The sequence below is a fragment of the Camelus bactrianus genome, chromosome 7 (genome assembly GCF_048773025.1).
Source record: "Camelus bactrianus isolate YW-2024 breed Bactrian camel chromosome 7, ASM4877302v1, whole genome shotgun sequence".
Taxonomy (NCBI): domain Eukaryota; kingdom Metazoa; phylum Chordata; class Mammalia; order Artiodactyla; family Camelidae; genus Camelus; species Camelus bactrianus.
Window position 1 is genome coordinate 62,733,377 of NC_133545.1, and position 13,877 is coordinate 62,747,253.

The following is a 13,877-nucleotide window of genomic DNA, read 5'->3' on the forward strand; positions in this document are numbered from 1 at the left end:
AGTTGGGGGGAGGGGAGGGTTGTCTTGCCACAAGGAACCCTGGGTGCCAATCTACTTAAGTTTCTGTCAACAACAGAATAGCAGCTACTGCTGGACTGTAAAGCACTGGTTTTCAATTACACATGGCAAAGAGAAACAACAGTTAACTAGTTAATAGTTAAAACCTAATCACTAAGTACAACATCTAATTTTTGTTTAAAAGTAGTAGCCTTTTTCTTCCCTTCAGCATTGACATTATTTTTAGCTCAGAGGCTCCAACATATTCTTATGATCTTTATTGTCCATTGTTATAAAAAATAAAGCACAAAGCCATTAAAACAAAGCTGCTGTGTGGCCTGCAACATAACAGTTTTTTCCCTCCTACCCTTGGGAGAGAACGCTAGTTTCAAACTGCATTCTAGAGGATTACATGAAGTAAATCATGTTCAGGAAATAACTATTATTACAACAAAAATCTGTGCTGGAAAAAAATGCCTTCACTACCAGTGCTCTGGACACGCTCATTTCATACGTCTGCCCTTTGTACACACGCTTCTAAATACCCGCAATACCCGACCTCCCTTCAGTCCACCTGGTGAGTCTTCTTCCCTTCACTTCAGTTACATGTCTACTATATCTTGATCTTCTTGCCTTAATAATCTACTGTGCTTAGGCCTCTTTGTAAGAAAAATTAATTTCATTTAATCAAGTATTACAGATAACAGTCTAAAGTCTATTATTAGAATCAACATGTATGGAAGTGAAAACAAAGTTGCTTTTAAAGACTGAATTCTTAAAGACCATTTGAATTGCATTCAATAATCATCACTGAGTATGTACTATGAAAAAATTGGTCTGAAAATTTTATAAATTATCATTTCACAGAAAATATAATCATTCCTGCTTTGTGCTCTGATTAGCTATCACAGAGGCAGTTTCAGTACTGAAAAACTGTATTTGAATCTTTATATGGGATTAATTCTTTGAGCTGAGCTCAGTATATTTTCTAATATTATTCACATTAATTAGATTTTGTCACTCCTTTTAAGTCTAATAAGTTAAAGAATTTGGAAAACTAGAGATAAGGGAGAAAATGATCTCATGAATCTATAAATACAGTTGAAAATTCTTATGCCAAAGATATATGACCATGATTCAAATTAACATGTAAACTCAATACAGCATTCAATTACAGTTTTCTTTTTTGGAGTATTTATTTTTACATATTTAATGACATTCTATTTAAATATTATAGTTGGCCTATTATTGTTTGCTTTAAGTGTCACCCTAAATTTCATAAATTTAAGTGGTCATTAACAGTCTACTGGTGAGTCACTACCGCCTTTCACTGTGGTGGATATACATCAGTACAGTGAGAAAATGCCTAGGTTTTTCTCAGCAATGGGAATTTTCTCTGTAGTCTTGGCTTTGGCTCCTTCTGTGATAGACCTGGGTCTCTTGCTTCAAATTTTCTAAAGTTCCTCCAAGTTTCTGAATTAAAACCCCATTTGAAATTCTTTGATGATGACTTTCAGTTTTTAATTTGAGGTCTCCCTATCTCTGGCCACCAGAAGTAACCACATATACTCTATGTACAGCATTTTCTAGTTCTATTTCTCTTCTCTCATTATCAGGATCATCATCATGTGCAAGGATATTCTGTCACAGTCCCACCAACAATCTCTACTTACTAGCCAGGTCATTCCCCCTTTCTTTCTCTAATAAAAACCTATTTTTGGGTATGGAATGATTGATGCACTTTTACATTGCTAAAGGATAACTAAAAATAGTTACCCATTTCAAAATACTTGTTTTATTCAAATCAGACACTTCTGGCCATTTTCTAGTCAAGAATTAAATAATTTCTTGTACTAACTACTTCCTGTGGTGCATTAATTCTTTTAGGCAACTGATAAGTACACTAGATTTACAAGTTACCAAAATGAAAAGTTATCTTCTTACCTCTCCTGTATAATACCTCTCCTCTCCTATCTGTATTGCCTCTGTCTTGTTCAAGCCCTTATGTCCGCTTACCTGGACATTCTGAGGTTGTCTCAGAAAAAGTATTCTTATCTAGTATCTCAATAGTCCCTAATTCATCATCCACACTTCCACCTGAGTGATCTTTCTAAATAAGCATCTTCAGTTATCACTTTCCTAAGCAAAACTCTTCTGGTGTCTCAGGATAAAGTCATATCTTTCAGCATTACATATGACCCTGTGCGTGATCTGGACTTCAGCCTGTGCAGTCTCATCTCTTACTGCACCTCTGCACTAGCTGTACTGAATTATTTGCAATCCTTGAATATGCTGTGATATTTTATAGCCCTACTTCATTCTAAGCCTAGAATGCCTTCCTATTCTGGTCTGTGTAAAGAATATCTACCAGCTGTCAAGACGTGACTTATGCATCAGTTAAGCTTCCCCTAACTCTCCTAGAGATAACTGATCTCTTTTGTCCCTCCCTTCCCTCACAATGCACCAGAGGTATACTGTTCTCTCACAGCACTTACAATACTTATTTTTCTGAGTTTTGTATATGGTTGTCTCCATCTCTAAAATACAAATTTCAAGAGCATAGAAGGCATCTTATTTCTGTATTCTACCATTAAACAGCACACAATAAATGTTAAAGACATAATGAAGATGCTATTTAAAAGCAACAAGTTACTCCTAAGTCTTCTCAGCATCTGTTCTGAGCTGTAGACAAGCACATTTAAAATCCACTGGACATCTCCACATATATGTCCTGCAAGTGCCTCAAGTGCAAAATGCCCACAACAAAACTCATTATTTTCCTCTGAAAGTTATTCCTTTATCTGAATTTCCTAAGTTAACCAATGACATCATAATCCATCCTTGGACCCAAACTAAAAATTCACCTTCCTACTTCTGGTCTCTCTCCTTCAGTTTACCCTTCCTAATTATCAGTTATCTTGATAAAAATATCTCTAATAATGCCACTCTACTAAAAATGCATTCTATGGCTTATTCTGTTAACAGGATAAATTCAGACAATGTGGCAAGAACTTCCACTATCTGGCAACACCCACCTTTCCAGCCTCATCTGCAAACTTCTCTCGTGGACCTTAATTTTAAATTCCATGGAAATTAATGAAGAACTACAGGTAGGTGGGCAATAGCAAGCCATCTCTAATAGAAATATAGATACTTCTAGGTGTCAGAAGCAGGAAAAGAAAGCAAAATCCAATTATCTTGCCATGTTTAAAGGTGTTACAGGGCAATGGTATTAATCTCTTTATGGAACTCACACACATAGACATAGCTATACACAGCAGGAGAACAGGGGAAGTGGGTGGGTATCCAGAGAGCAAAGGCAAGCTCTATCCGGTATTCAAGAGAGAGACACAATGAACCTGGGGAACAAGAACAATCTATACAAATCTTCCTGATTTGGGAAGCAGTTATTTAAAAAATATTTGTTGACTGAATGAAGAATGTATAGGACAGAAATGCTTAATCAGACCTCACTATAAAATATCCTAAGATTATCCATTTCCCTCTACACCTGTTTAAAGGACACAAATCTTCTCATCATGTGAAAGGGATCACCCTCATTGTCAATTAATAAACCGGTATTCTAGTTTACATAGTGGTCTCTTATCCATGGATCTGAATAACCCTGAGTCAGCACACAAAGTGAATCTCGTGAATATAAAATGCTGAGAACCAGCTCCTGGGCAATGGTGTGTTGCCCGATAGAATGCAAGCCTATATAGTCTCATGGCTGCCAGCCAGTCTCTCCCAGTGTCACTTCAACTGCTGATAATACCTACCACACCTCTGCCTCTGCAGGTATGCTAAAACCCAATTCATATCTCGTTGCTGTCAGATTTCTTGATGTTCTCTGCCTCCAACCTTAGTTAGTCGTTGCTGTTTTTGTACTCTTGTCTTTATCCAACTACATTAGTCACCACATGATATTGTAATTATCTGACTGCTTCCCTTCTAGACTCTGTACTCTTTGAAGGCTGGCATCATCTTCTTATGTGCTTTGCTCATAATAAGTAGATAAACTGTGTGAATTCTTAATCCTGGTTTGCAACACCTCAAACTAACCCCATTATTTAAAAACTTAAAAAACACCAAATTAATTTTCATTTCTATTAATATGAAAGAAAATTGTCATAAAACACTTCAGGGGATGAGAAATTACTGCAAAGCAGATATATTTACTTGTTAAATATGGAAATTGCTATCAGGAAGGCTAATTAAAACCCACTCTGTTTGTCTTGTGTCACTCAATCCAATCCATTAGTTTTCTCATCTGTACAATGGGGTAACTAACATCAATCTTACAGTATTTCTGTGAGAATTAAGAGATAATATATTTACGGACATCTCAGTAAAAATTAGTTATAGACATGGCATTTAATGTAAGTAAATCCACAGAACCACATATTAGCAAGAAATTAACTTGCCTTATCCTCCACTGGAAGCTTTGAGGGAAATAATAAACTTCCTCTCAGTACAGATCATATATTTCTTCTCATAAAGTACAGAAAAGCTAGTGAGCCCACATCAGATAAAAGGAAAGGGCTGTAGGGGGTGAACTTAAACGGACCCCTGTTTACCCTCCCTATCTTAGGCTGGAAAATAAGTCCATCAGAAACACAGAACCTGTCTGTGTTTTCCCCATTGTGATCTCGAAAAGGATGTTGGTTAGCAGATGATGTTAAAAAGGAGAGTTCTAGCATTAACAAACCTGAAACCTTTAAAAATGAAGACTCTAAGAAATAGGATGACATTATCTTTTGAAAGCTATTAGAAAATATATAGCTATCTAAAATTCCTCTTACGTTCTTCTGGTTTCATTTCAGTTATTTTTTGTAGCCAATTTTTCCATGTTTGGCAGTCACAAGGCTCATGTGCTTCACCAAGGCACTCCCTAAAGAGGAAAACACAGAAAAGGCAATTAAAAAATATCCTGCATCAATATCAATATAAAAGAATAGATGGGAAGTACTATTTCAATTGTAAAGTTGAGAAAACAGGCACAGTGACTACTGAGAGATGAAGCATTTCAATAGAGGAATTGGAAACATGATTCCCAAACTTGATAAAACTAAGCCAGATTTTTCCTTAGTACGTTTATTTACACATTTTAAAAAGTTCAAAATAGATTTATCTAATATTTATAATTTAGTCTCTCATAACTTAAGAGCTGTAAAATATTTTTATCAGTTAGGTTCTATCTCACTAAGACTTTAAATTCTTGCAGTTCAAAGTGTGTTCCTCTGGCTAGCAGCACTGCATTACTTAGGAGCATGTTAAACACGCAGAAGAGCAGGTTCCATGAGACCTTCTAATTAGAATCTGCATTCTATCAAAACCACATGATTTTTCTGCATTTTAAAGTTTGAGAAGTACTATTTTATATCACATTCCTGTCATTACTTTTACCTCTGAATCCCCAAGTAACAGCAAGGGCAATCCAATTTACTTTTGAGTTTGATGGATCCTAATTTTCTGTTTTATTGAAATTTGGAAAATTTTGATTTAAATAATTAAAATCATATCAATTTATCATTTGTAACTTAATTATATACCTTTCTATAGGTATATAAAAGTCAAACATTAAAAATGACTGAGAGCCTTTACGAACTGTTTGTTTTAATTCAATGTATTATATTCTGTAGTACAAAGCTAATCACTCTAGTTAATAACAAAATATCATTTTAGGTGAAGAAAAACCAGTCTATAGGTGTCATCATCATCACCACTAGTGTCATTTTAAACAAAGATCTTATTTGCAAAGTTTAAGTTTGTTAGAGACATGCTGACTGACAGTCTTACAAACTATGAAGTAACACATTTCACTATATTAAGAATGTATCAATTCTATTTGACACCCATTAGGATAGCTACTATTTTTTTTAAAAAACAACAGAAAATAAGTGTTGGTAGGGTGTGGAAAAACTGGAACCCTTGTTCATTGCTGGTAGGAATATAAAATGATGCAGCTGTTATGAAAAACACTTTGGTGGTTCCTCAAATAGTCTCAACAGAATTAAAAGCAAGGACTCAAACTTTTATGCCAATGTCCCTAACAGCATTATTCACAATAGCCCGAAGATGGGAACAACCCAAGTGTTCACTGACATATGAATGTATAAACAAAATGTAGTATAAACACACAATGGAATATTAGCCACAAAAAGGAATGAACTTCTGATGCATGCTACAACATGTGTGAATGTCTTCAGACATTATGCTAAGTGAAATAAGCCAGACACAATGAAACAAATATTGTATGACTCCACTTATATTAAATATCTAGAATAGGGAAATTCATAGAGACAGAAAAGTTGAATGGTAGTTAACCAGCAGCTGGAGTTGGGGAGGGAATATGGGGAGTTACTGCTTAACAGTTACAGAGTTTTTGTTTGGGATAATAAAACTGCTCTAAAATGGTAAGGGTAATGGTTGTACAACACTGTGGATGTACTTAATGCCACCATATTGTATACTTAAAAAACCACTAAGTAATTTGAAAGAATAATTTAATTATCTTAAATTTCTGACTTATTACCAAATCTGGCATTAGGGAAATCTTTTCCATACTTTGGTTTTACATAGCTCCTAAACAACTTAATGATAATTTAACAGTCATTAAAAAAATACTGGGTTGATTAAAAGTGGAAGTAGATATATCACCTTAGTAGATATTAAAATCAACTCTGCGTTCCAAAAGCGTGATATCTGGATAACTGTTAATTTTAATTAGGTACATATAGTAGCATATACTAGAGTAAGAAATATGCCACAGGCCTAAGAACAGCGTTTCCATGTGGTACTTGAGAACACATGTGGGAATACAGAACTTACATTTCTTATGACTTATTAAAAAACCAAAGTGCAGACTATTTACATACCTGTAATATCTAGAACAAAACAAATGATGTCAACAACATAAGTTATTTCTGTTATGTTTAAGTCCCTCCTTACCCCCCATCTCCCAACTGGAGATTAAACAGCATATTCAATACTTTTTTTGTAGTAGATTCAATCGGTATGACTGACTCTGCTGTCAGAACATTTTCTGAGAGAAAAAAGAAAATAATCATGTGGGGGAGAAAGCTATTTGTTTTCAAGTAGAGTCTGAAAAAATTAATGTCATCTCTTCAAAAGGCCATAACTACTTATGAGTGTGCTTGCTTCTCTGAGGCTGAGTTGCATTAGACAGCAACAGAAGATTTTCTTTTCCAGAACCTCACAGGAGGATGCAGGTGCTTCCCCAAAGTGCTAAGCTAATCAGTGGGATCACTTCTGAGTGTTATAACTGGTTGGCACAGTTTTTACTAGCTTCCAATGCAATTCTAAGAATGAGCATAAAAAGGAGAAGTTTGTAAGTAACAGAGAAGCTAGTGCAAAAACTGTAAATTAGAAGGAGAGCTAGAGGTTGCCATTTAATACCATTAAGTATCTTTGAAAACTAAGGCATCAGAGAAAATAAGCCTGACCTTTTCCAAAGTACAGTAATAACAATGCAACCAAATATAATAGGCGATTGATAATCTGGATTATGCAACGTGTGGGAACAGAGATTGTTCTGATAGAAACAATGGAAGATTCTAGAATGTTTTGCAGATACTGGAAAGCTAAATTCCTGAAGAAAGTTTTAACCAAGACACCAATGACTGAGGCAAGTATTCTGACAGATAAATTGTAATTAATTATACAGGCTAGTGTGAGAAAGCATTCTAGGTTCAGTTATTACGGGCACAGAACCTGTTGGTGAACAAGTTACAATAGAAAGGGCTATCCTGTGGTGGCAGACATCTCTTAGGGATGGCTCTCAACTGATTCTGTCACATGCAGTTCTTAAAAAGAAAAAATTACATTAGTTCTGTGGTTTCTGCAATCATCTTTAAAGAACATTTGAGCTTTTGAAGGAAAGAAAGATGCAAACCCATGATCACATGCCTTTATTTTATAATGATCTCTCTTGCAAAGCTTCCTTTTGCATGAAGCAGATTTTCCTTCTCTTTGAAACCCTAGATAAAGGCAGCAGGATTCTACTTAGAACTTCTCTTTTTCTTAGAATTTTTGACGAGGCAAAGCTTTGATACTATATGAGTAACAGTAGGGAGCCATGTAAAAACAGAGATTGCAAATTAATGCCTAGAGAGGTGAAGCAGTCAATGTAAAAATCCTAGAATATACATATATCATATACCTACATATAGCAATCCAATAGCTTAACAAATTTCAAAACTGAAAGGTAACAAGGTTAAGTCCTGACTTGCTATGCCACAAAATGATTCTATTTGCTAAGTTCTCTACTATCCTTATGAATAGGAGGAGTAAATAATTACCAAATCTGATGTTAAATCTGTGTGGCTATCCACAGATCCCCTAAACTGGGATAAAATTCAAAGTAGAGCCTGTGATTTTGGCATACAGTCTCCAATGGATATTCACTATGATCAGCCTGGTATTTTGGGGTGTGAGAAAGAGTAAGCTGATATATTTCTCCAAACATTGGTCTAGAAATACATAGTTTATAGCATCATATATGTTTATAGACATATATAGATTTTAGAATCTAACCTATCTTGGGCAGGTTTCCCCATTACTGTCCGCATTTTCAGTCAAACCAAACTTATTACTTGCAGCATACAAAGAGTAGTGGGGAAGAATACGTAAGAATAAGTAAAAGGTTACCTATAGTAAAAACTAGTAACAGCTAGACCATAGAAACCACAGTGTTTAAGAAGACAATGCCAATCACAGATTTTTCTTTTCTTTTCAAAGCTTTATTACCCTCTGATCTCAGCAAATGTTTTCTTCTTCTAAACATTTTACTAATCTGTTTTCCACTTTTGCAGCCTCTTTGCCAATCCTCTTAATCAGCTTTTTTTCATCCAGGGATGCTTACATGAACCACAGAGCTCAGAAAATGATTTATGGGATAACTGTCCTCAATTTTCCAAAGGATAGTACATAATTAGTATTATTCTAGATGCACAGGATATATAAAATGGAGTGCTTTAGGGCACCAGAGCTTAAGTTTCTCAAGAAACTAACTCCAAAGAGGAAGTTCCTTTATTTTCTTATTTTAATATTCTGACTTTGCAATAAAGCAGATTCATATTCATCTAAGAATAATTTATATACTAACAATTAAAGTTATGTGTATTTAATTCTCATTTTTGTAGCTGGATCCTTATTTCTTCTGGTGGGGTAGAAAGGTGGCACTAGGAATCAATCATCAAATAGTAAAACACATAAAAATAAAATTAGGACTGTGTATTCTAAATGTTTTGAAAAATTACCTTAAGGCATGTGAATATAATCTATTATTCAGTATTTTGTTGCTATTTTACTTGCTGAATCTGATTTAGCCATGAAAATAATAAACATGGTTTTCCTTTCATTAATCACTATATTCAAGCACCTAGCACAGAAACCTAGCGAACTTTTTCTGCCATGAGCCAGACAGTTAAATATTTTGGGTGTTGCAGGCCATATGGTCACTGTCACAACTACTCAATGCTGTTATAGCTTGAAAGCAGCCATACACAATCAAAAAACAGACTGACATGAGTGAGTGTGGCTGTGTTCTAATAAAACTTTATTTAAAAAAAATTGGTGCAGATAGTAGTTTGCTGACACCTGATCTAGAATTCAGTGCTATATATATTTGGTAGTTCAAGAAGTATTTTTAGCTAATGATAATGATCATAAGGTTAAGAAACAGACTGTTCAGAGAATGGGTATTTCCATAACTATGCCTTTTACTATCTAGCAGTGTTACAGTCTTATGTTGGTTTCTGGTAAGTATAGAAGATCAGCATTTCATATCGATCTAAAGTGTATCCCTGCATATGTGATAAATCTGGAAATGAACAAAAACCAGAACAAATGCTATTTCTTCTTTTGGTCATTTAATTAACTAAAAACAGTTAATTATAACTGAATCTATTCTGAATAAAGCAGAATGCTGATGTCAGAGAAAAATGCAGTCAAATGACTATACACAGTTACATGGCCTATCCATTACTGATTTATCATCAGTTGATACTGAGTATTTATTCAGCACTAGAAATTAAATAAAACACAAGACACACAAAATTGGTTCCTACCTAGGACTATGTGTTAAAAATCACCTAAGGTTTTTTTTTTTTTTTGGAGCTCCACTCCAAAATCCACTAAATCAAAATCTCTCTTGTTGGAGTCTAGGATGAAAATTTGGAAGAAGCTGTCTTAATACTAAATTCTAGGCATCCCTGGTTAAGAATCACTGCTAGAAATGTTTATTTTAAGAAAAAAATGTTAAACTCTAAACATTTTCTAATCTATCGTTAGTAATATGGTATTGAGGTTAAGAACATGAGCTCTAAAACCAAACAAGGCTGGGCTCTAATCCCATTTCTGCCATTTCCCAGTTGCATAACCCTGGACAACTTCTCTGTGCCTAAACGTCCTTCTGTAAAATGGGTATAATAGCACTCCATTCATAGCACTGTCAGGAAAATTCAGTACATGAAAATATTTGGCACAGTGAGGGGCACACATCAAGTACACAATAAACTATTACCACTCATTATACATTTTTTTAAAGAATAAGAATGATATCAAACATACTATAATTTAAGGACCTGACTCAAAGTATAAGTTCTCTTTAAAAACCGTTAGAAAGGTGTTAAGGCCATTCTAACTTGACTTGTACTAACCAGCAGAAGAGGTGTCCTTTTCCACAGTCCACAGCAGGAGCTCTGAGCAAGGGGAAGCTGAGTGTATCAGATCCAGATGTGTTTGACCCCTGTTTTGTTAGTCTGACTGCTCTCTCACAGCCTGGAGTAGGACACCATTTAATGGCAGGATTATTTTCGACAAAGGCCTGTTTAAACAGCAATAACAAAACATAATAAGATATTTTGACTCTTAATTCTAATAGAGACTGTACCCCTAATGCCAATTTATTTTATAGCAAAAAAAGAGTGAAATAAAAAGCAAGGAGTAGTCAGTCTGAAAAAATACCTAAAACAGTAACAGAAAGTATAAAACAACTTAATAAGAAGGAAAAAAAGTGGCAATTACTTAGTAATAATATAATTTTAAAAATCTGATTTTTCTTTAAACTAAAAACAGGTAGATGATGATAAAATAAAAATGCAACTATTCATACAGAAAATGTGAAATTTAAAAATGTTTTCTCATACAATGTGCCAGTTTTCTGATGGAAAATAATTGTGAATAGAATCTTGTGATTATTAGTTGTATTAGAACAGTAACTTTCTAAATGGCACTATAACAATACATAAAAGTCAATATTACGATGTTTTCTATGTCAAAGAAACAGTAGGACTTCTTTTTTTACAAGTCTATATATTAGGGATTAGACCATAAAAAATTTGCATAAGATGTTAAAATGTGATTTTTAATCACATAAAAAAGTGACCTGCATATACTTCCGAATATCTCCTGACTGAAAATAAAGATAGAAAAAAAGATGAAATAAACATTATAATTTAGTATTTGAAGCTATTATATGAAATTAAAAATCCATAAATTTCTAAGTTGATAATTATTTCTAAATATTTATATTTAGGAGTAAAATCAAGTTCTTTGGAAAATTAAAAATAGTTACAATTTACTTTGAATGTTATCTTGTGATCAATCAGTTACCAAAGTGCGTCTGGCAAATAAATAAATAGATCTGAGCAACAGCTTTTTTTTGTAACTACTATTATGGTTTTTCACTTTTACTTCTATCATGACTATAAAATAATGCTTTAGCTTAAAACTTTAATGCCACCATTCCTTTATGCAGTTTTTCTTAGAAACAGGAGACAGAGTCTATTATTTTATGTGTTTTCAAAAATAAAACAAAAAATTATAATTTGTTATATAGGTTTAATAAAATTTAAATTAGGGAATTCATACAGATAACTGGAAGCATACCTTAATATCAAACTGTAGGTATCGTTTATCCATCTCCTTAGAAACTACACTTTCTATAATATCCACAGGCACAAGTTGGAAGCAATCATACGCAGGGCAGAAAATGTTGTGAGCTTCACCTTCTTGAATTTTCAGATTCAAAAACCTATTATCAATTGATAGGAAAAAAGGCAAGGATATAATTTATTTGCACATTCTAAGAATTTTTTCTTTATGCCATATTTTCTGTTACAGTGTAATTAAAATACACCAATGAACAAAGTGTGGAATATCAATTGTAGTACATTAATTTATATAATTCACAAACATTACTGAACATTTATTACCTGCACAACCATTCATTCTATATGTATGAATATTTATATAGTTATATTTTATATGGTTTTTACATGTGTTTGCTTTATTCTCTAAAAACTTGAAAATATTTATTCAACATTAAAAATTTAGAAATAAGTAGTTTAGAAAGGCTATATTCAATTCTCAATATTCTACATTTTAAAATAAAAAAGAGCATTGGCACAGAATTAAACAAGAGATAATTCAAGAGATTTTTGAGGTGGCATTAGAGTATAGCATGACTTCTTGAAGAAAAGGTTTTCTGCTTACATTTCATTTAGGTAAATATTAAAATGAGTTTCATGTCCTACTCTAGGCACACTAATTGAGGTAGTAGGGAAAAGACACCCTAGACATCCTGGTAAGTAGCAGGAATCTAGCCCAAGGTGAATTAAGTGGTTAAGAGCAAGATTTTGAATTAAAGAATTCCAGGACTGCACTAACAAGTAATGTGATCTAAAGCAATTTATTTAACTGTTCTGTGCCTCAGTTTCACTACCTGTAAAAGGGAGATAATAATATGCACTTCTTGGGGTTGTTATACAGATTATGATATAATGTATGTGAAATATCTAGATGGTGTCTGGCATAGAATAAGAATTCATGAATTTTAGCAAAAGTTTTATTATTATTAATATTTCCTATGAAAAACAAGAAACAAACTTCTGAAATGTGTATTTTACACTTAAACCTAGAGAAAATAAATAGAAAAGCAGGCAATTAAATCACCACTCTCTAGTAATCACTATAAACAGTTTGATTATTCTACTGCCTATTTTTTTCCCTTTAGTCTCTTAATTTCATTGCACTTAAGAAGAATTATCAATCTTATTGGGATCTCTTCAGATCTGATGAGATTTGATCTACTTCCTTCTTCCTCCATAATCTCACCCTGGCACTTCAGAGAAGAGTACCTACCAGACAGCCCTCTCTTAATATCTTCTCCGGCGCAGCACAAACCCGGGTATATCTTCAGCCAGCCATCTGTGCCTTCTTCCTGCTTACTTCAGTGAAAGAGGGCTTCCTCCTTCCTCCCCAGGCTAATCCTCAAATCCTCTGGCCAACTCTGGGATTTGTACTATCTATTCCTTACTCTATCCTTTCTCTTTCTCTTTCTCTTACCAATGGCACAATACACATGCTCGTCCCATCCCAAAAACCTTTCTCAAACAAACGACTCTTTTTAGTTCCATTTTCCTGACTTTTCCCATCAAAGTTCTTTGACAAAACAGTTTATGATAATTTGTCATTTCTTCTTCATATTCATACCATTCACTTCTCAACCTGTACCACTCTGGCTTCTATTACCTCTTCCCTGAATGGCTCTTAACAAAGCTATTAAGACTTACCCATTAGTCTAAATTACTCAAGACTTCTCTGGAGCATCAGACACTGCTGAACAGCTCTTTCTTTTAGATTCTCTCTTTCCTCTGGCTTCCAGAACTTATTTTTTCCTAGCATTCTTCTTATCTCTGGTTGCTCTGTGTCCACCTTTTTTTCACTAGTGACTTTTACTCTCCTGATCACTTATAATTTACTGTTCCCAAGGGTTTTCACATCAAAACTCTTCCTTTCCCATTCCATACATTCTTCCTGGGTGATCTAAATGCCCCTAACTTAAATTAACCTCT

At 34.0% G+C, this 13,877-nt stretch overlaps 1 protein-coding gene across 5 annotated transcripts in view; it reads right to left on the reverse strand.

Annotated features, from left to right (window-relative positions):
* ANKIB1 (ankyrin repeat and IBR domain containing 1) overlaps positions 1-13,877 on the reverse strand; it is a 200,240-nt gene that overhangs the window by 21,021 nt on the left and 165,342 nt on the right. For all 5 annotated transcript variants that reach the window (XM_045519940.2, XM_010959469.3, XM_045519943.2 and 2 more), the window contains 3 exons: positions 11,911-12,055; positions 10,680-10,846; positions 4,800-4,888 (listed from right to left, as the gene is read on the reverse strand). In XM_045519940.2, the coding sequence (XP_045375896.1) occupies positions 4,800-4,888; positions 10,680-10,846; positions 11,911-12,055 (401 nt within the window). The remainder of the gene's footprint in view (positions 1-4,799; positions 4,889-10,679; positions 10,847-11,910; positions 12,056-13,877) is intronic.